This window comes from Lepus europaeus, chromosome 4, assembly GCF_033115175.1.
Source record: "Lepus europaeus isolate LE1 chromosome 4, mLepTim1.pri, whole genome shotgun sequence".
NCBI lineage: Eukaryota > Metazoa > Chordata > Mammalia > Lagomorpha > Leporidae > Lepus > Lepus europaeus.
In genome coordinates this window covers 43,240,983-43,265,257 of record NC_084830.1, presented here as the reverse complement: position 1 = coordinate 43,265,257, position 24,275 = coordinate 43,240,983, and the positions used below count along the sequence as shown (strand labels likewise).

At 39.3% G+C, this 24,275-nt stretch overlaps 1 protein-coding gene across 1 annotated transcript in view; it reads left to right on the top strand.

Annotated features, from left to right (window-relative positions):
• Positions 1-24,275, top strand: part of VPS13B (vacuolar protein sorting 13 homolog B) — a 785,675-nt gene that overhangs the window by 621,703 nt on the left and 139,697 nt on the right. The window contains 3 exon segments of the mRNA XM_062188180.1: positions 800-1,002; positions 3,591-3,792; positions 4,120-4,304. Coding sequence (XP_062044164.1) covers positions 800-1,002; positions 3,591-3,792; positions 4,120-4,304 — 590 coding nt within the window.

Genomic DNA, 24,275 nt, shown 5'->3' with positions numbered 1-24,275 from the left:
GAAACTCGATATTCACAATGACAATTTAGAATATGAGCTCCTTGGGAGGAAAGTTAACTTACCACTCTAACTTTGCATCTAAGTATCTTAAAGTGTGCCATTGGTTTTATGAAAAGGTTTTGATCTGCATTCCTAGTTTAAGTTCAAAAGAAAACCTACATTTTAAAGTGTATTCCTTTTCTGGGTGTAGTTACTTTGAACTACAGCATATAGTTTTTCTCATAAATCTAACCTGCCACTATCTGTTTTTAAGACTTTGTAAACTTCAAGTGGTTATGATGTGTGAAGTTTGGATTAAACTAAAATTTTTAGAAAACACATGTTATATATTTTGATTGTTTTGAATTTTAACATAGGCCAGTCAAAAACTTGAGTGTCTAGCAAAGTAATATACTGTACTCTGTTACTGTGAGAAATCACAGAAAATTGCCCTTTCCCATCATGTTAACGATAGACAAATGAAGCAGCTGTTCTTATTCTTAATGTAGTTGTTTGAAAAACTTGCACAATTTAATGAAAATGTCTCTACTCATAAAACTTAAAATGCTCACACATGGAAAAAGTCATAATGTTTTGGCAAATATTGCTTTGTTAGGAATGTGAATGAGGTATACCTGCTCCATAACTAGAATTCTGTATAAATGGCATGACGCTCTGGTGCGGAGCCAGCTGAAAAAGAAGACTCTGGCAAAGGATGAATTAACATTCTTTAAAAATACAGATAGTTCTTTCCCTAACTTTTGGTTTGTGTTGCTAAGGAAGATACATATCTCTCTCCATTTCTTTTTTTGTTTTTCAGGCATAATTCTTGGATCATCATTTCAACTCAGCATAAATGATTTTCTCCTTAAAACAAGTCTCAATGAAAGAAGTCGGATTTTGGTAGGACCATGTTGTGCCACTGCCAATCTGGAAGCTAGATGGTGTAAACACAGTGGCAACCAAGGTCCAGAACATTCCATACCAAAAATATCCATCGATTTAAGAGGTGGTCTGCTACAGGTCTGTGGCAACTGGCAATATTTTTCTCAAAAGTTTTTATGTCGCCTTTGTCCATTTTTTGAACTGTTTCACTAAAATTTAAATCTTTGTGTAGAGAGAAAGGGTACTGTCAGATTTTTAACAGTTTTATCATGATATAATTCACATGCTATACAATTCACTTATTTAAAGTATGCTATTTGATGGCTTTTTAGTACATTCACAGAGTTTGCAATCATTACCACGGTAAGTTTGAAAACATTTTCAATACTGTTCCCCCAGAAAACCCATTAGCAGTCACTCCCCATTACCATCTATACCCTTCTTCGGGCCTAGGTAACCAGCAATCTACTTTCTGCTCTATGGATTTGCCTATTCAGAACATTTCATATAAAAGTAATCATAGAATATTCTCTTCTTTTATGAATGATTTTTTAAAAGATTATTTATTTAAAAGTCAGAGAGAGGAGGGGGAAAGACAGAGAGATCGACCTTCCATCAGCTAGTTCACTAGAGAATGCTATCTTCTGGGCTCCTCCCAGGCCATTATCAGGGAGCTGGGTTGGAAGTGGAGCAGCTGGAACATGAGGTGATGCCCATATGGCTCTACCTGCTACACTACAACACTGGCCCTATGACTGACTTCTTTTACTTAACATAATGTTTTCAAGATTCATTCATGTTTTAGCAGGTGTCATGGTTTTATTCCTTCTTGAGACTGAGTTTTCCATTTTATAAATGTATCACATTTTATTTATTAACGGTTGGCAGACATTGAGTTCTCTCCATTTTTGGAAATATGGTGCTATGAACATTTGTGTCCAAGTGTTTGTGTGGATATATGGATTAATTTCTTTTGAGTATGTAACTAGCAATAGAATTGCTGGGTCAAACTTTTTTTTAATGTGAAACTTTCCTGAGTACGAAGTACTCAACCTGTCACAGCACAGTGTCTAGACTCATATAAAATACTACCTCCCTATGTTAGGCTCCTTCAATATTATGATATTTGATTATTAAAACTTAATGCATGTCACATTGCAACTTCTCATGCATTTGTATTTTTGTAAGATATATTTATTTATTTGAAAGAGTGATGGGGGTGGGGGAGAGAGGGAGAGAGATCTCATGCATTTGTCATAAAGCCAAGTGGAAAATGTAAGAGTATCCATCTTATTTCTTGTAATTTCTCTTGTGGGTAGATTTTACTTTAATCCTCATGTGATTTTATGTCTCTGCCCCCTCCCAACTTGACATGAGTCCAGAAAGCTTGAAAGGTTGAAGTGCTAGAAAATTGAAATAGCTGATTTGTCAATAGTGAAGGTATATTATTCATGAATTTCTTTTTTCATCTAAAAGTCTTATTGCCCCAGCTTTCTACTAATTTTCTTACTGATATAGAGCAAGATTGGGGAGATCCTAATCACTTTTTTCTGTGTGATGTTTTAGAGATTTTAAGCATCTCTCAAAAATCTCGACAAATTTAACATTAAGCATGAGATTTTTTTTGTTGCTTTATTGAGAACATTAGTTGTATTATCTTCTTTCCAAGGCAGCAAAGTCACTCCATATTAACAGTAACAGAAAGAGCAAAGAACAAGTCTTATCATCTCAACCTTCTGTTACTGTCACTTAGCAATTTAAAGGCTAAAGGATGGTGTTCTACTCCCCAAGTTGACTTCTCACCTTTTTCTATTTAGCAGCATCCAATAAAAGTCAGATTGACTAGAACAAAAGTAGGTTTACTGTAGAATCTCTTAATTTCCTAGAGTAGAGCCTAAACCTATAGATTAAATCTTGCTCACACCTCTGTATTCTTTTCTATGATTTTTGTTTCTTTCATCTGGTTCCCTTAGAATTAATTGTTGTATTATCTTTATCCAATATCTTTGAAGAAATTTAAAATTATTGAAAATTGTAATTATCTACTGGTCATACTTCTGCTATAGACTAGTATTCACATGCTGGAGAAGAAAACTTACTCTTCCCTGTTAGAAGAAAAACTAAATCCCTTTGTTCTCAAACCCTGCTTTACCTCCTGTCAGTTGATTCTCAGGATCTGTGAAATTCTGGATGTTTCCACATTGTCACTAAGCAGATGTTAGGGACCTTCTAAGTGTGGGGTCATTGAGCAGGTTCCCTCTCTTTTTCTCTAAAAAGTAAGAGTGCCAAGAAAGGAACCCTAGGATCAGGTTTGTTTAATCTCATGACCACATGTGGGAAGCTACCCCATAAGGTTATTATTATTATTCTATTAACATTTTGTCCTAGAGGATCTTGATATCTTGATTACCTTCTCTCAGAGTATAATAAATGTTCTCTTCTGTGTTTGCTAAATTATTTCATATACATTACTTCATATCAACATAATTTCATTAATGCAGCATTTAAAATTCTCAGGATATAATATATAATTTACTTGCTTGTTATATATTTATACAGGTAATAGAATTTCTCCCTGTGGATCAACTAATTTATAGAAATTATAATTATCAGTAATTAAATTGAAAAGTGTTATAGCCTTGCATTAATTCAAATATGACTGTACTAACTATTCTTAAGAAATGTTTGTATTAAGAATCACTGGAATTTTTCATATGATTTTAAAGGTCTTCTGGGGTCAAGAACATTTGAATTGTATAGTTCTTCTGCATGAATTACTCAGTGATTACCTCAAGAAAAATGGAAATGTACACATCTCTGAACCCATGCCTCAAATGTCATCTCCTGTGGAAAAGAACCAGACTTTCAAAAGTGAACAGAGTTCAGACGACCTACGCACGGGTCTGTTTCAGTATATACAAGATGCTGGTAAGTAGCAACCACTTCGGTATGAGAGACAGAGGAAGAGGGATACAGAGAGGGAGAGGGAGGGAGGGACAGAGAGAGAGAGGGAGAGGGAGGGAGGGACAGAGAGAGTTTTAAATGCACGTTAAGTAAAAAGACATCAAGATGACTTGACAAGGATGTTAATACATTACTATTCAGTCTCTCTTAAAAGGGATTCTTGATTTCCTTCTGCATCAAAACATAATCAACCAGCTTCCTTATATTCTTCTCTTATATTCTTCTTCACTGTAATAAACCAACATATTCCTCCTTTAAAAGCATACAATTAATTATATATTTATTTGACAGAACCTTTGAAACTACCTGGTGTCTATGAAGTCTTGTTCTGTAATGAAACTGAAGATAGCCCAGGGATGATGCTGTGGAGATACCCGGAACCTAGAGTGCTTACCCTTGTCCGGATAACTCCTGTGCCTTTCAACACCACAGAGGATCCAGACATTAGCACAGCAGACCTCGGAGATGTGCTTCAGGTGTGTGATAGCTCTTAATTTGAAAGTGAACACCTTGTAGCAAAGTGCTGATCATATATTAGGAAAATTGAAATGTTTGGAGCATATCATTTCTTTATGTCAGTAGCATCATAGAGAAATGCACACATGCATGTAAATAAACTGTATGTAATATACACATATATAATAGAAATTTTAAAATAAGGGAATATAATTATCTCTCAGTATACATGGGGAGTTAATTCCAGGGTTCCTGCTGATACCAGAATTCATCAATATTCAAGTCCCCTATACAAATATAAAATGGCATAATGTTTACATGTAACCTATTCTCATCCTTCCATGGACTGTAAATCATCTCTACATTGCTTATAGTACCTAAAACAACATAAATGCTATGTAAATAGCTGTTGTACTATATTGTTTAGGGAATAATAACAAGAAAAAAATGAACATGCTCAGTATAGATGCAATTTTCCCCAGGTATTTTCTATTTTTTTGAAAGGCATAGTGACTAAATGGATTGGGGGGGGGGGGTCTCTTCCATCTTGTTGTTCACTCCCCAAAATGACCACAACAGCCAGTACTGCAGGACTGGGCCAGGTCAAAGCCAGGAGACAGGAACTCCATCCTGGTTTCCCACTTTGGTGGCAGAGGCCCAAGTACTTGGACCATCTTACACTACCTTCCCAGGAGCAATAGATGGAAAATGGATTGAAAGTGGGGCAGCTGGGACTCCAACTGTCATTCCATTACGGGATGCAGGTTATCACAAGCAGTGGCTTAACCTTCTGTGCCACCACACCAGCACCTCCCTACATATTTGCAGTCATGGTTGGCTGAGTGACTTCAGAGCCTGAGGATGCAGAGGGATATGGTGCCATTAATTCAGATTCCTGATCCTTGACAATCTCCAGGGTTCTCAACTGTACTGTTCATCGTGTTCTGAATAGGTTACATGCGCTCTAACTGTGATGGAACAAGCACATTCAGTTTACCGCACATTTATCAGGTGCCTGCCATGTAGGAAGAGTTTCTAGGACTTTATTGCAAAACAAAATATGCCAGAATTGGGTGACAGTAGTTTTCATTTCCAGAGCTGAAAACAGTCTTACTGTTTGAGGTAGGTTAATTTCCTATCAAGAAAAACCATCTACCAGTGATCATATTCCCCATAGTGGAAAGTTTGTTGCTTGTTACTTCCCTGAGCTTAATGTAAATGTACTGGTGATGTCATTGTATTATTATTATTATTATTATTATTATTCTACTTATAAATATTCTAGCATTCTGAATTTCTCTGACAATTTGATTTTCCCCTAGTCTTCCACCTATTACCTAGGAGTTCATTCCTGATTGCTGTTTTTCCCCAACCTATCAACAGAGCCTTTCAGTTCTGCCTCCAAAATATTTCCTAGTCCATGTAATTTTTTCTCTGTTGCTGCCAGTACAAGTTGAGTCTAAACTGCCATCAACTTTCCCTACTCTGATTCCTAATTGGTTTCTATGGTTCCATTGCTTACTACTTGTAATGCATTCTGCAAACAGCAGCTGAAGTGATATTTTCAGAAGGTAAGCCATGTCACACAACTCTTCTAACGTAAAACCCTGAGGTGATGTCCTCTAATACTGAAAACAAAACTCAAATCTCTTGCCACGGCCATCTAGGCTCTGCCTATTTCTCGGACTGGAACTTGTGCCAGGCTCACCATTTCTCCCCATGCACCAACCACACTGGCCTCCTTTTTGTCCTTGAACATACCATCTCAGTCATTTCTCTTGTTCTTCTGTCACCTTTGAACATCACTTCTGCTCACTTTGCCCATCAGGTGCCAGCTCAAATGTCGTACATTGGCAAACCGACTACCCCTACCACTGTATGTATCACATAGCTCTTTGGCTACTCAAAATTATGTTTTTCATTTATTTGCTTACTTGCTTATGCTCTTGCTTTACCATTATAAAATAAGCTCCTTTTGTGTCTTCATCCCATGTCTCCAGTCTCTGGTACACAGAGACACACACAGATTTTTTAAAAAATAACTTCTGGCCGGCGCCGCAGCTCAATAGGCTATTCCTCCGCCTGCGGCGCCGGCACCCCGGGCTCTAGTCCCAGTCGGGACACCGGATTCTTTCTCGGTTGCCCCCTTCCAGGCCAGCTCTCTGCTATGGCCCGGGAGTGCAGTGGAGGATGGCCCAAGTGCTTGGGCCCTGCACCCCATGGGAGACCAGGAGAAGCACCTGGCTCCTGGCTTCAGATCAGCACGATGTGCTGGCCGCAGGGTGCCAGCCGTGGCGGCCATTGGAGGGTGAACCAACGGCAAAGGAAGACCTTTCTCTCTCTCTCTCTCACTGTCCACTCTGCCTGTCAAAAATAAATAAATAAATAAAAAATAGGTAAATAAGTAACTTCTATGTGGTTAACAAATTAGAGAAATAATACAAATAAGAGGAATTCAAGGAAAATATTAATATTGATATTATTATATTATTTAATTCTTTTTTAAATTCCTGGTTATAATGTATTTAGCCAAGTGTTCATCTTCTGCATGGATAACAATGAAACATGTGCAGAGTATGCAGAATGGTCAGATTGCCAAGATGTCAACAAGTCTCTACTTCTATTCTTAATTCTTCAGAGTTGTTTCTCCTCTGTCAAGGTCATATTCATGATTATGTTCGCTGCCAGAACTCTTGGATTATTTTTGCTGCATGAAATAGCAATAGCTGTGAGTTTTACTATCTCATTAAACTTGTCTAGAGGCAGAATATCTGTGTGTGGTTTTTCAATCACAGAAAGGATTCATACTTCTTTTCAGCTGATTTTTAGGTTCATATCTGTAGCTTAGTGCTGATACGTTTATTAGCAAATATTCATAGCTTATTATTAGTGGTACGACATCATTAGTATTAAATATGGTATGTAAGGTAGTAAGTCTGTTTTCTAATGGTGTGTTCTCTGCTCACTGCAATTAAAGGTGTGAGGCATAGAAGTTAGAGGAAAAGCTGCAGCTGGAATGCCTTGGTTCAAAATAAACCTCTGCCACTTACATACAGTGTCACATTAGATAAGTAACTTAATCTCTTAGAATTGGGTTTGTTGTTTTGCTTTTTTCTAACAGTAAAATCAGGCTAATAATAATTTGCTGATTGTTAAGAAATAATGTTTACCTAGAACAGTAGCTGGCACGTAACAAGTGTTACCTAAGTATGAGTATTACCACTACTATTTCTGTGACTCTTGTTGAACTCTTTTCAGAAAGCCAGGAGCACAGGCTAGACCAGAGAGAGCTCAAGTCTGACAGATGTCTCTACAGATCAGCGGGAGTAGTCAGAGACCTGGGGCAGTCTCAGAGGCCGAGGCAGTGAATTTGGCATATAAGCAAAGCGCTACAGTGCAGGCAGCCTTTCAGGTTTCAGCATGCAGAGAGTTAGTATTGGAAATGTTCTACCTTCTTTCATGTTTGTGGGAGAAATAAACCATCGTTGAGAGAGAGGAATACTGACCTGTGGAGCAAGACAAGGTTGCAGTAACTAGAAAAAGGGAGAGCTTGGATCTAATGATGGGAAGGAATGCATGCCCAGAATGAACAGAACAGGACGACAGCAAAGCTGGCCTAGTGCTATGCTGCCTAGCTCCTGATCCCATCCTCAGAATCTGACTAGGAGCAGAATTTGTCACAGTTTGGTGTGGTTCTCATCTGTGAAAAGAGCCCCCTTTGAATTGTAGTCTTAAAACCTTGCAGACTGTTCTGTTTCCTTGGTAGTTTTGTTGAGTACAGAAAATATGTGGCATATGTTGGACTCGATATAACAGCTCTTTTCTTGAATACCTAAAGCACCAGACTAGCTTGCTTCTGGGGATCCAGCTACAGATAAGGCACTGTCCATGCGTTGGGATCTCAGTCTAGTGGGGAAGTTTCTGTGGTTGGTCAGGATAGAAGAATCTCCCTGTCCTGGCTTTCAAGGAGGACCTGTCTGTCCTCAGGATCATTCCACTCCTTCCTCCCTCCCTCCCACCTTCTTTCCTGCTCCCTTTTTTTTTTTTTTTTTGTTTTTGAGATAATATATTTTAAATTGACATTACAGTAAAAAGGCTTAATACTTCAGCAAATGAGTTTAACAAGTAAAAGGCAAAAAGACTCTAGTAGAATTATAGACAATGGCTATAAACAGTAATTATATGTATAAATGACCATTTCATCAATATACATTTTTTGGTCAATTAGTCATTCATAATTTCTTTCAATGAAATACAGCTAATGACAGTGTAACATCTAAATATTTCCTGTGTGGTTATAAAACAATAATTATGTTCATTTAGACTTTAAGCCAGTTTATGCACAGTAATAATTTAATACAGATTACAATACAAATAATTATATTACATGTGTTGGTACTCTATTAGTTACCACAGATCAGGGAACACATATAATATTTGTCTTTTTGGGCCTGGCTCATTTCACTAAGTATAATGGTTTCCACTTGCATCTATTTTTTTGTCAAAGATAGGATTGCATTCTTTTTTACAACTGAGTAATATTCCATAGTGGATCAGTACCACAATTTCTTAACCCAGCTATCAGATTATGGGTATCTGGATTTATTCCATATGTTAGCTACTATGAATTGAATTCAGTAAACATAGGGGTACAAGTAACTCTTTCATAGGCTGATTTCATTTCCTTTGGGTAAATTCCCAAGAGTGGGATTGGCTGGGTCAAATGGTAATCTATTTTCAGCTTTCTGAGGAAACTCCATACTGTCTTTCACAATGGCTGCACTAGCTTGCATTCCTACCAAAAGTGGATTATATTGTTTTTTTATTTCTGTATGAGAGCCATTCTGACTGGGGTGAGGTAAAATCTCATTGTGGTTTTGATTTGCATTTCTCTCTTGGCTAGTGATCCTGAGCATTTTTTCATGTGTCTTTTGGTAATTTAATGTCATCTTTTGAAAAACACCTGTTCGAGTCCTTTGCCCATTTCATAATTGTATTATTTGTTTTCTTGTTTTTGAGTTTCTTTAGCTAGCTCTTTATAGATTCTCTATGTTAATTGTTTATCAGATATATAGTTTGCAAATATTTTCTCCTGTTCTTTCAGTTGCTTTTTGACTTTGTTAAGTGTTGGATCTGCAGTGATCTGCAGTGCGGAAGCTTCTTAGATTGATTTAATCCTGTTCATCTATTTTTGGTTTGATTGCCTATGTTTCTAGAGTCTTTCCCAAGAAGTCTTTGCCTATACCAATGTCTTCAGAGTTTCCCCAATATTCTCCTCTAGTAATTTGATGATATCAGGTCATAGATTTAGATCCTTGATCCACCATGAGTTGATTTCTGTATAAGGTGTAATATAGGGGTATTGTTTCATATTTCTGCACATATAGACCAATTTTCCCAACACTGTTTGTGGAAGATACTGTCCTTTCTCCAGGAATTGAATTTACCTCCTTTGCCAGAGGTTAGTTGATTGTGGATGCATGACTTGATTTCCGAGAATTCTGTTCTGTTTCATTGGTCTACATGTCTGTTTCTATGCCACTACCAGGCTGTTTTGATTACAGTTGCCCTACAGTATGTCTTAAAATCTAGTGTTGTGGTGCACCTGGTTTTGTTTTTGTTGTTTGCTTTAGCTATTTGAAGTCTTGTGTCTCCATATGAATTTTAGCATCTTTTTTTCTAGATCTGAGAAAAATATCATTGGAATTCTGATTGGAATCACATTGAATCTATAAATTGCTTTAGTTAGTATGAACATTTTGATAATATTCTTCCAATCTACAAACATGGAACATTTTTCCATTTTTTTTGTCTTCTTCTATCTCTTTCTCTTTAAGATTTTTATTATTTATTTGAAATACAGAGTTAGAGAGAGAGAGAGAAAGAAGAGAGAGAGAGAGAGGTCTTCCGTCCGCTGCTTCACTCCCCAAATGGCCACAATAGCTGGAGTTGAGCTGATCCAAAGCCAGGAGCTTCTTCCGGATCTCCCACAATGGGTGCTGGGGCCCAAGCACTTGGGCCATCCTCTGCTTTTCCCAGACACGTTAACAGGGAGCTGGATCAGAAGTGGAATAGCTGGGACTTGAACCGGCGCCCATGTGAGATGCTGGCACTGCCTGCTGGAGCTTTAACACACTGCGCCACAGAGCCAACCTCTATTTCTTTTTTTTTAACATTTTGTGATTTTTATTGAAGATATCTTTCACTTCCTTTTTTAAAAATTTATTCCAAGATGTTTAAATTTTTTGTAGCTATCGTGAATGGGACTGATCTTAGAAGTCCTTTCTCAGACATGGGATTGTTTGTGTATACACTTGCTATTGACTTTTGTGTGTTAATTTTATATCCTGCCACTTTACCAAACTCTTTTATGAATTCCAATAGTCTCTTAGTGGAGTCTTTTGGTTCACCTATGTATAGAATCATGTCATCTGTATTTTTCACTTTGTGTTGCTATGTGCGTGCAAACTGTTGAAGTCTTTACTTAATATATACTAAACTGATCTTCTGTATATAAAGAGATTGAAATTTTTTTAATCTTTTATTTAATGAATATAAATTTCAAAGTACAGCTTATGGATTACAATGGCTTCCCCCTCCCCCCATAACTTTCCTCCCACCTGCAACCCTCTCCTTTCCCGCTCGCTCTCCCCTTCCAATCACATCAAGAAGGGGAGAGGGAACGGGAAAGGGGAGGGTTGCGGGTGGGAGGGAAGTTATGGGGGAGGGGAAGCCATTGTAATCCATAAGCTGTACTTTGGAAATTTATATTCATTAAATAAAAGTTAAAAAAAAATCATGTCATCTGAAAACAGGGATAATTTGACTTCCTCCTTTCTAATTTGTATCCCTTTGATTTCTTTTCCTTGCCTAATGGCTCTGGCTAAAACTTCCAGGACTCTAATGAATAGCAGTGGTGAAAATGGAAATCCTTTCTGATTCTGAATCTTAGTGGAAATGCTTCCATCTTTCCCCATTCAATAAGATACTGGCTGTGTGTTTATTGTATATACCTTGGTTGTGTTGAGGAATGTTCCTTCTATACACAATTTGTTTAAGGTTTTTATTATGAAAATGTGCTTTATCAAGTGCTTTCTCTGCATCTATTGGGACAATCATATGGGTTTTTTCCTTCAGTTTGTTAATGTGATGTGTCACATTAATTGATTTGCATATGTTGAATCAACCCTGCGTACCAGAGAAAAATCTCACTTGGCTCAGGTGAATGATCTTTTCAATGTGTTGTTGGATTATATTTGCTATTATTTTGTTGAGGAGTTTTGCATATATGTTCATAAAGGATATGTCTATAGTTCTCTTTCTTTGTTGTATCTTTTCCTGCTGTTGGAATTACTGTAATGTTGGCCTCATAGAAGGAGTTTGGGAGGATACCCTCCCTTTCAGTTGTTTTGAATAGTTTGAACTTCTTTAAACATCTGGTAGAATTCAGCAGTGAAGTCATCTGGTCCTGGGCTTTTCTTTGTTGGGGAGGTGTTTATTTTGACTGTCTCCATCTTGGTTATTGGCCTATTTAGGTTTTCATTGTCTTCATGCCTTAATTTTGGTGGATTGTATGTGTTCAGGCATCTATCCGTTTCTTCTAGCTTGTCCAGTTTGGTGGAATATAGCTATTTGTAGTAATTCCTGATGATTTTTTTTTATTTCTTTGGTAGCCATTGTTACATCTCCTTTTCATTTCTGACTATTCATTTGGATCTTATCTTCCCCCTCTTTTTTATTTTTTTTTAGGTTATTTGGACCAGTAGTATATCAATTTTGTTTATTTTTTTTCAAAAACCTAGCTGTTTATTTCGTTGATTTTTGTTTCAATTTTGTTTGTTTTTACTCTAATTATTTATTTCCAACTACTAATTTGGGGGTTGTTTTTCTAGGTCCTTGAGATGTATTGATAGCTCATTTATTTGATGCCTTTCCAATTTCTTCATATAAGCACTAATTGCTATAAACTTCCCTCTTAATACTGCTTTTGCTGTATCCCATAAGTTTTGATATGTTCTATTATCATCTTAGTTCATTTGTAGAAGCTATTTCATTTTCCTTTTGATTTCTTCTATGACCCACTTGTTCTTTCAGGAGCAAATTGGTCGGCCTCCATGCGTTTGAATATTTTCTGGAGATTCTTGAGTTGTTAATTTCCAGCTTCATTCCATTATGGTCAGAAAATATGTATGAAATGATTTCACTGTTTTTTAATTTGCTAAAACTAGCCTTATGGAATAGAATATGGTCTGTCATAGATAAAGTTCTATGCACTGATGTGAGGAATGTATATTCTTCAACTGTAGGATGAAATGTTCTGCAGATACTAGTTAGGTCCATTTGGTCCATTGTGTAGATTAGCGCTTTGCTTCTTCATTGATTTTCTGTCTAGTTGATCTCTCCATTGATAAGTGGGGTGGTGAAGTCCTCTATTACTATTGTATTGGAGTCTATGTCTCCCTTTAGATCCATTAACATTTGTTTTTAAATAGCCAGGTACCCTGGCATTGGGTACATATAATTTATTATAGTCATATCTTATTGAATTGATCTCTCAATCATTACATAATGCCCTTCTTTGTCTCTTTCAATGCTTTTTGTGGTAGAGACTATTTTGTCTGTTATTAGGATAGCTATATCTATTGATTTTTGCTTTCCCTTAGCATGGAATGTCTTTTTCCATTCTTTCACTTTCAGTCTGCTTTGTATCTTTGATGATGAGGTGTGTTTCTTGTAGGCAGCAAATACATGTGTCTTGTTTTTAATCCATTCAGCCAGTCTGTGTCTTTTAGTTGGAGAATTTAGGCTGTTTATATTCAAGTTTACTATTGATAACTAAGGACTTGGCCCTGCTGAATGTTTCCATAAATATTCCTATTGATTGCTTTGGATTTTTGTTGTACTTTTGCTAGGAGATTTTCTTTAACATTCTCTCATTGTAATGACCACCTTTCTGTGTTTCTGTGTGTAGCACATCCTTAAGGATCATTTGTAAGGTTGTATGAGTAGTGACAGATACTTTGAATTTCTGTTTATTATGGAAGGTCTTTATTTCACCTTCATTCATAAATGAGAGCTTTGCAGGATACATTATTCTGGGTTGACAGTTTTGTGGTTTTTTTTTTTTTTTTTTTTTTTGTTGTTGTTGTTGTTGTTGTTTTTTAAGACTTGGACAGTGTCTCTCCATCCTCTCATAGCCTGTAGGGTTTCTGATGAGAAATCACCTGTGAATCTAATTGAAGATCCTCTGAAGGTAATCTGGTGTTTCTCTTGTGCACATTTTACAACCTTTTCTTTATGTTTTGCTGTTGAAAATTTGAATACATTGTAGTCATGTCTTTCAGGAGTTCTTTGTGACTTCTTTACATGGAGGTCTCCATCTTCAAATTAGGGAAATTTTCTGTTATTATTTCACTGAATAGGCCTTCTAATTCCAGTCTTTTATTTCTAATACCTGTATGTTGGGTCATTTGATAATATCCCATAAATCTCCATCACTGCTTTTAATTTTTCTAATTTCTTCATTTTTTTGGTCTGAGATATTTCCAAAAATTTTTTTCCAGCTTGTATATTCTTTCTTCTGCCTCACAAAGTCTGTTGTTAAGGCTTTCCACCATATTTTTTATTTGACATAGTAAATTGTTTATTCCCAGCATTTCTTTTTGATTTCTCTTCAAAATCTCAATATCATGGGAAATTGTTTCATCCATGTCATGTGTGGATTTCTTTAATTCATGAATTTGCTTCTCATTGCATCCGAGTAGTCCTATGATCAGTTTTTTGTATTCCTTTTCAGTTATTTCATCAATCTGTTTATCTTCACATTCTAATATTAAAGTGTTGTGTACCTTTGGGGAGTCATGCTGTCTTCCTTATTCTTATTTCTTGTATTTCTGCATTTACATCAAGCATTTGTAGGACACCTGTTGATTTACTCCACTTTTGGGTTTTATTTTTGAACTGTGCCTCTGTGGCTTAGAGGAGTTTCTGCTCCTTCAGTGAATACCCAGAGGTATATGCTAAGTGTGTCCAGGGAGCTCTGGTCAGTGCTGAAGGTTGAGGTGAGAATCCAGGGTTACACCCAAGTTGGGCATAGTACATATTCTGTATTGTCAGCAGAAGGGAGGGTATGATCATACCTATTGGTGTAATCACAACCTCATCTTCTCTCTTCGAAGGAAATCAATGCCCATGGTTAGCCCACAGTGGGTACAACCCTCCCCCACACTGGTGCATAAACCACACAAAGGATCTGTGCAGTCCATAGTGTGAGCATGGAACCCTCTGCAGTGACCCACCCTAGGCGTTCAGGGCACTCTGAACCTCTGAGAGATTGCTCAGAGACCCAGATATACCCTACACCCTATTGTGCAGTCACAGGGTTCCCGTGGTCACAGCACACAAGGCTCCCACACTCACAGAGTACAGAGGATCACCTCTCTACCGTCAGAGCCTGCCCTATCCATGGACAAAGCAGTCATTTCCAGAGCCAGCTTCCTGTGGGTGCTCTGCCTTGGCAGTTTGAACCCCAGAGCCTGTGATAGTTTGGGAGGATGGGAGTACCTCACAATGCTAAGTGGGTGCCCAGCTCCCTGTCACCTCCCAGCCAAACAGAGGCAATGGAAACATAGCTTCTTCTCTCCGCTAAAATCTGCCAGTCATGTATGCAGCGGTAGCCTCTACTTGTGTCAAGCTGGCTCCTTGTCCCCTCCGGTTTCCAGGCACCCATGTGGGGGGATGGAGAGAAAGAAATGCACTTTTCCTTCACTTCATTAGGGGGTACGCTGCTCCCTGCTGGGGCTCTCAGCCAGACTCAAAGACAGTGCTGTCTGCAGTGCTCTCCGCCAGGCAAAATCACCAGTACACAGGCTACTGCAGTCCTCCCTCCCCTCACTCTCAGAACCTGGCGTCTCTTCCACCCTCCAGCTGCGGGGGTGCTGGATGGTGTCCCCCCTTGCTGCTGTGCATCTGCACTTTCCACCCTGCACCATGGCGTTCTTTTTTTTTTTTTTTTTTTTTTTTTTGACAGGCAGAGTGGACAGTGAGAGAGAGAGAGACAGAGAGAAAGGTCTTCCTTTTGCCATTGGTTCACCCTCCAATGGCCACCGCGGTAGGCGCGCTGCGGCCGGCGCACCACGCTGATCCGATGGCAGAAGCCAGGTGCTTATCCTGGTCTCCCATGCGGGTGCAGGGCCCAAGCACTTGGGCCATCCTCCACTGCACTCCCTGGCCACAGCAGAGAGCTGGCCTGGAAGAGGGGCAACCGGGACAGGATCGGTGCCCGACCGGGACTAGAACCCAGTGTGCCAGCGCCGCAAGGTGGAGGATTAGCCTATTGAGCTGCGGCGCCGGCTATGGCGTTCTTCTTACTTCTAGAATTTCCACTTCAAACCTCTCTCCAGCTCTCCCTGGGTATACACTTCCTCCTGTCTTTTTCTTTATTCTGCTAGTCAGAATAAGAACGTCTTTTCCCTATTTAGCCATTTAGTCTTCCACAGTGAGATTTTAATAAATGCTTGTTTCCTTCCCTCAGCTCTTCCATCACACACAAATGTGTACATCACTAAAAGTTGCTCATAACTGGAATGCCAGCCTTCCATCTCTGTTTCTTCCAACCTATAAGTTCTTTAAAAAACAGGTATCTTGTATAATTCCCTGAAGAATTATAAATGTTCTTTAAAATACAATTAGAGTGTATAATTCCTTGATATCCTGCTAGATTGACCTTGAGTGCCTTGTAGAACCTGTCCCCCATCCCCAGCTTTGCCTTTTAGTCCCATAGGCAGGATCCACAGATCACAGTCAGACTGGCCTCCTGGCATTCCACACACCTGCCTGTAGCATACTACTTCCTCTTCATTTTTAACCTCTCTTCTTTGCTGGTTGAAACCATAACCACATTTTCAGAACAGAAAAAATATCATCTGTTCTATGAGACTTTCCTGGATGCCATGTCCAAATATGACGTCACCCTCCTCTGAACTCCTATAGCATTTAATGCCTTGACTTCCATGCTGTTTTTTCATCTTTACCTCACATTGCACCTTCTGTATCTACATCTTTTTTATGTTTTATTTATTTATATTTTATTTGTATAGCAGATGTAGAGAAGAATATAGATGGAGAGGGAGGAAAAGCAAGGGAAAAGGAGAGGGAGAAAAAGAGAAAACTACCTTCTATCTCTTGGTTCACTCCCAAAATGCCTGCAACAGCCAGCTGGAAGCCCAAAGCCAGGATCTCAAAACTCCATCCTGGCTTCCGGTGTGGGGGACAGGGACTCAAGTACTGAAGCTATTGTCTGTTGACTTCCAGGATACATGATCAGAAAGCTGAATTGGCAGCAGACTAACCAGGACTCAAACCAGTCACTGTAATATAGGATGCAGACAATCTAAGCAGCAATTTAACTACAGTGCCATATGCCTGCTCCACACGTCCATATCTTCTCTCTTTGCTAGATTGTTCATCTCTAAGGGAGGGGATCATATCTACTTTGTTATTTTGTGCCCCACAGTATTCGTTATAGCAGAAATGCTTGATAAATGGATTGATTGAATGAATGAACACATGAATTTCCATGTTCCTGTTTCAATTTATTCAAAAGCATTACGTTATTCATCACCATTTTCTGGAGCTAATAAATGCATTTTAGTTTTCCAAACCAAACTGGGCCTGGATATATTGTGTTATTCTTCAGTGGTGTCATCTGCCATAAACACACCATCTAATGTCATTACGTTACATGGCCTCTTGGTGAGATCATTGAATATTCTGCCAAAGCCAGTTGCCCCCTAAACAAAGGCTAGTTCTTAAATATAAGATAAATTAATCTCCCTGGCTTTAGTCCTAAAAACTAATGGATGGCTTTTTTTCTTCAGGACCACTTAGTTCATTTAGAAAAAAAAAATCAGCTTACAGAATTCAGTTATACTACAGAATCTTCAGATATGTCAGTTAATATTTTATCATTCCGTGATCATATTGAACTTTATAAACAAATTCCCAAGATCACCTTAAAGATTTTATTTTGCCGTTGTAATGAGAAATATGGAAAGCATGTCCATAGTATAAAATAAAGCTAACCATAGGTTCAGAATAAAAACCCTAACATGAATATTCATAGAAAGAAAAAAGCTTACTTTCTGTTCATGTTATAATTTTACCATGTTAAATTTTACATGTTAATAGTACAGTTGGATGTCATTAAAGTGAGGATCTGTAAGGTAGATAATATCAACAGCTTAGGAGTGTTACACAGTTGGAGTCTAAACATAGGAAATTTCAGGGACTATATACTAGGTTTTCCTTTCTCTTCATCCTACCATGTACACTGCCTACTGAGCCTTCCATTTTGGAAATACCCATATTCCCAAATTATGCATTTTTGTACACCTTTGTAGTAAAATTGGTGATGCATTTAATTCTTATATAAATATGTCACAATGCTTGTTCTTTTTTTTAAAGATTTATTGATTAATTTGAAAGTCAGAGTTACACAGAGAGAGAAGGAGAGGCAGAGAGAAGTCTTCCATCTGCTGGTTTATTCCCCAGTTGGCTACAATGGCCGGATCTGCTTCTACTGCTTTCCCAGGCCACAGCAGAGAGCTGGATCAGAAGTGGAACAGCCGGGACTTGAACCGGCGCCCAAATGGGATGCCGGTGCTTCAGGCCAGGGCGTTAACCTGCTGCGCCAAGGCATCGTCAGCTCCATTAGAGACATCATTAACCCCTTAGAGAAAGATGATACTCAGCCTGACCCATTGTTACATACTAAATAAAGACATCTAAAAGTTTATTTCAGGGAATTCTTATTTTTTGAAGTACCTACATTTGATTGCAGACTCTGGCCTCTCTCTCCAGCTTGCTGCCAATGCAGACCCAAGGAGGCAACAGTAATGGCTCAAGTGGTTGGATTCCTGACACCCATGTGGGAGACCTGGATTGAGATCCTGGCTCCCAGCTTCAGCTTGGCCCAGCCCCAGCCATTTTAGGCATTTAGGGAATGAACTAGTGCATGGATGCTCTCTTTATGTCTTCTCTCAAAATATATAAGTGCTTTTTGAAATTTTAGTATAACACACTAGTGAAAATAAATGAAAAACAAGAATACAATATGGATGGAACAAGAATAAATTCTGAAGCCTGAAGATACCTTTTTTTTTTTTTTAACCAAGAAGTACTGTGAAATTAGGGCAGCATTCGGTACAGTGGTTGGATTTCCACTTGGAATGCCTGAATTCCAGATCCCGTATCTGAGTACCTACCAATACAGCTTCCTGCTAATGCACATCCTGCTAATGATTCAAGTACTTGAGTACCTACCCCCCTGTAAGATACTCAGAATGAGTCCTGGCCTCTCGTCTTCAGGCTGGCGCAGCCCTGGGTATTATGGGTGTTTGGGTATTGAACTGGTAGATGGAAGATCTCCTCCCTTCTCTCTCTCTGTCTCTCTCTCTCTGTCTCTCTCTCTCTCTCTGCTTTTCAAATTAAAAAGGAAAAGAAATACTTTGTACAAGAGCTATGAGATCATGCAGTTTTAATATCAAATTTATTCTTTCTCCCAATTCTGTTTATCCTTCAGATGTCAAAATTCCCCAAGTAGCATGATTTTTTTTCTCAACAACAGCTTCAAAATTTTGTGCAGAATTCTTATATAAAAAAGTCATGACTAGAATTCTTAAAAGACATCTTTATAAGGGAAACAGGAAGAAAAAAGATAAAAGCAAGCTGTGTCATTTGTTTATTTCTGGTGGAAAAGAACAGTAAGCCAAAGAAATCAATGAACTCATGCCCAATTCACTTTTGTTTGTCCTGTTCAAAAGTCAGAGAAATTAGTTCTTAAAGTAATACTAATGTGATTATAAAAATCAAAGTAAAACCACATTGGAAGAATAATGAATAAAAAATGTTATGAGGTGAGCCCCCTCCTCATTTTACAAGTGGGGGAACTGAGACCACAAGAAGTTAGTTAATTGACCTTAAATCATAAAACTAAAAAGTGGGAAAGTTGTAACTTCATCCTCATAGGCCCATTAAGCCACTGCCTATGACGCCAGATCCTATATCAGAGTGCTGCTTAGAATTCTGGCTGCTCTACTTCCAATTCAGCTTCATGCTAATGTGCCTGAGAAGGCATGGAAGATAGCCCAAGTTCTTGGTTCCCCGCCATCCACGTGGGAGACCCAGATGGAGTTCCTGGCTCCTGCTTCAGCGTGGCCCAGACTGGCTGTTGTGACCCTCTAAGGAGTGAACCAGCAGTTGGAAAATCTCCCTGTCTCTCCTCTGTCAATGTTGCTCTGTCTTTTAAGTAAGTCTGGAAAAAAAAAAAAGAGAGAGAGAGAGAGAGAAAGACTGTCATCCCCAGTTTGACTCCAAACCTATGGTTTTTCTGCAATATGTAAAAAATTGGGATAATACTCTAGATAATACACTGGGGTGATAGCAAGCCACATAAGGAGAAATGCGGAAAGAAGGGAAATAAAATTAGCCTTTTACTCTTAAATTCGTGAAATAATTACTGTCCAGAAGAAATACACAGTAACCTTAAATCAGTAGACGGGTTCCCATACATACACGATGGAGGGGCTGTTAAGAAACAAAGCATGTTTCCTTCAGAAGAGGGACCAGTCAGCTCTGGAAGCCCCAGATAGTCCTGGAAGCATTCATTGGCACAGGCCTTCCTGGCAGCCTCTGAAGAAATGATGCCCAAGTGTCTGATTCACCTGGTAGCTTAATCCCCTTGATGGAGATGAATGTAAGCAGCTGTCAGATTTTTTGTTTCTTAACATTCAAATCATGTAACCACCTAAAAAATCTTCTAAGTTTGGCTCCCAGTGCAGTCTGTCTACAGGGTGTCACACACGGGTTGGGTCAGCATCAGTATCCAGGCTCCTTGGCAGTTATACATCTCATGGTAAATTAGCAGCTTGGCATCTGGTTTATATATCAGTCTCTCATGAACTCTGTTAGCATGAGTCAGCACTCCAGAGTTTAGTCAGTGCTAGGACACCACCGAAGTTCCAGAGACTACAAGACCGATGGCCAGGTCTTGGTCATGGGGAACCCATTCCGTTTGATCTCCCCTTGTGGCTACTGCCTTCCCAATCGGCTGGCATTTCCCAAATGGCATCTCGGTTGTTCAGCATGTCACACACCATTCCACCCAAAATTCTGCTCTCACTGTACTGAAGACTTACAAGGAGTAGGGAAATGCATGTATTCAGCACGGTGTCATATATAAGTAAAAAGTTTAAAAAGTCTTATGATACTCAATAAATGATTCTAATCATTCTGTCAATTGACCAAAGAATCTGGATCCTATTCATGTTAGGCCAACAAACCTTGTTCTCTGGAAAAAGCCATTTTTGTCTGTTAAAGTCATCAGCATTGTTAGGAATGCTAGCTCTGCATATGAGTAACAAATGGAACATTTCCCGTGACAGAGTGACTGCTACATGAAACACCCTTTTCCCACAGCTACATGTCAGTGGCCTCTGTGGTAGTGTGTCACCTACAGTTCCTTAGCTTTCAAGTAGCCAAACATTGCTGAAGCTAGCTTAAGCCAAGCAAGCACAAAGTGGCAGAGAGCTGGTGAATACCAAGTTGTCCTGGGGAGCTCTAGAGACCAAGTGGGCCGCAGGAAGCGCTGGGACCAGGAGAGGAAGACAGCAAACCAGGGGAATATTCACTCACTCTCGTTTTTCTCTGCTTTTCCTCTAAGTTTACTTTATTCTTTCTTTTCATCATAATAGATTTTGTCGCTACTTCTCAGGCCACCTGCTAGTTTCCCCGAGCTGCCAAAGTCACATTCACAAGTGTTCCCGTTCATGTGCTCTTGGCCCAGTCAACACAGCCATCAGGTGGCACCACATTTTACTAACCTGGCTGTGGATTCAGTCATCAAGGACTTGGCTGAAGCCCCACCAAGGGATCTATTCTGTGTCACATGGCTCTTCCTGCTCTCATTTTCCACCCAGGCTAGATTGGCTGAGCTCATGGTCAGTGTGGCCACACACACTGTCAGGTGCTTCATTCCAGTCTTGTATCACCTGAAGGTCGCACAGTGAGGTCTGCCGTTCTCAGAAGGAAGCATTTAATACACAGTCTGATCTTAGAGGAAGGATTACCACTAGCAGAGGGGCTCTGAAAGCACTGCCACGCTGGAAAAACGGGCTCTTTTTCTGCTGTGCTTGTCCTGGCTTTTCCCTTGGCAGCCATTGGGGAAGGCTGATTCTCTGCACATCAAGGACGTCTGCATCTGGAGAAAAGCTTTGAACTACCTTTTAAAACCTCTCATCCTCCACCACCATCTTCCCAAAATGTAGGTTGGACAAGGTCCTGTGCCTTACAGAATACGTGAGATGATTTCTTGTCCCTGGTGGGCCTTCTCAGCTGATGCTATGACTATGAGGCACACTGGGAACATTACAGATTCTATAAATACTCTTCCAGCTCAATGAGGTGTCAGAGCTTTCCATATTTCTTTGTTTTTGTTTTTGAAATTGACTTTACAATGTGATTAATGTCTGTAGTTTAGTGGTGATTTCATTGTGTTTAATTTTCTGATAACAGTTTTATCTGCTACTTATCCACAAACTGAACTAAAGCTTCATCAAATCTTAAAGTTGTGTGGATTTTTTTATTTTTCATAATTACATGGAAAGTACTCTAAGTCAGACAATAATTCCAATATTATCTAATAAATTAGAAACCACATTTTTGCTGCTTTAAACTTAAATTTACAACCTTCCTATAATTCTACAGCATATGGACCTGTTGGGCAAAGTTGTGATATTAGCACATAGTGACGCTAAGGAAGAGAATCCTGCTGAGAGTTATTTGCACACTAGTATGATCTGCTTCATTCACACACAGCTTAAAATGAATAAAAGGCAGTGTTCTTGCCTGTTTCTTTCCAGCAGTGTTGGGCAGTTCACTTAAGCTACACATATGTTCCCAGAATCCTGAGCTTTTTATTTTATAAGCACCTCCCACCTACTGGCAGCTGTACTAATGTGTCCCAGAAGGCTTTGCTCCTATCCATCATCTTTAGGAGGGTGCTCAAAGCCAGATATGAGACTCATTGCTGTTGAAATGCAGAAAAGAAAAAATCATCTGTAGGGCTTTAGGGAAGTAAGAGACTGTGCCAGACCCTTAAGAAATAAAAGAAAGAAAAAAAAAAATCCTGTGTACCCAATGGACACAATAATAAATGTTTTTGAATGATGGGTAATAATGCTGGATCAACTACTAAGTATTTTGTATCCAGAAGCCATTGCCTCCTTTTTTGGACAAAGAAGGGAAATCTAAAATAGAGTATTCCCTGAGTACACTGTTAATCATTCTGTCTTCATAGTGTTATAAAAATATGGAAAAAGGATCTGGGAGTGCACTAAGAGCCTCACCTGAAGATGTGATGAAAGGACCTGCTGTAAGTGATACAAAGGTAGCGAAGGCTCTAGCTCTGTTCTCAGGGCACCTGAGGGACAACAAATACACAGTTAAGGCAAGCCGGAACCTATGATGTGCCAGAGAAAAGACACTGGGAATGTGCCTTTTTAAATAAAGCTAATTTATATCTGGCTGGAGACATCAGGTTAAGACTTCAGTGAGGATGTGACTAATAAGGGGATTCCAAGAGCATATGTGAGGAAGATTCAGTGGGAGCAAGCTGACGGACGTGATGAGAGTGGCAGATAACCTGGTCTGCCAAGCAGCAGTGAGACAGGTATGGGTCAGTGTAGGAGTGGTCAGCTGCAGGTGTACAGACCTTTTTAGGCTGTGTCCATTGTGTGGAAGGCAAGGAAAAGGTAACACATTGACTGAGAACCTAATACATGTGAAGCATCCAACTTGTCATTTTGTTTTCTGTCTTCACTGTAATCCTGTGTCTCCCTTCCTATTACTTCTACTTTAGGGGCCAAGTAAATCAGGTTCTGAGAAGTTAAATAATCTTGCCAAGATCATAAAGTAAGGAAGGGGATAAAACCCTGATGTATTGCTCTACCTTGACTACATTTAGAGTATGGAGTTAATATTTCATTTGATTGGCATTGGAGAACCACTGACAGTTCAGGACTTGGGGTGAATTAATCTAGTAGTCTGGTAGAGGTGGAATGGAATAAGGAGAGACCAGGAATAGGAAGACCTGCGAGGGGTCTCAGAAAGAGGACAAGACGGTAACCTGAGGGAAGCGGTATAGAGAAAAGGAAATCAATGGAAATGTTGTGGAGGAAAAAAAAAATCCATGATCTTGACAACAACAAATATGGTAATTGAAGAAGCCGAAGATGACTGTGACATGTAAGCTCAGTGGGAAGTACAGGAAGGGCAGTTGCGTAACTTCGGCAATCAGGAGGGGTGTCTGCTACGCGAAGCATCGCTCCCTGCACAAGGAGTGCTGTCTTCTCCTTATGACAGAAGAGGAAGCTCGGGCGTTGAATGCTAAATGTGATGTCAGGGGCCGCTTCCCCCTGTGAAGTGCATGAAAGCACATGCAGGTGGCCATCCAGTTTCAAGAAGTTTGTAGGTGCCCATAAGCTGTGTCTGAATCTTTGGTAAAGAATCTCAGTAACACAAGGAACACCACGAGGGCTATTCAGCTGTGTATCAGTGAGGGTTAGATTCAGATACAAGAGACAGAAAATGTAAAATACTTGTAGTTTAAATAAAACAGAAGTGTATTTCCTCTCAGACAAGGGAACAATCTGAAGGTAGGCCATCAAAGACTGAGTTAGCTCTGCAGTCACCAGGCACCCGCGTCTTCCTGCTCCCGGTTGCTGTGCTGTCTCCAGCACTTGGTTCTCCTTCAGGTCCAGGCATCTTGCATCTATACCAGTCAATGGAAGAGGAAAGAACTAAAAAAAATTGTACTTCCTCCTGTCAAGGGCAATTTTGGAACCCACACCCTGGGCTGTTGTGCTTCCAGCATCCCAGAGTCTATAGAATTGGGTCACTCGTTTGCTGAGGAAGAAAGAAAGAAGGGATGTTGG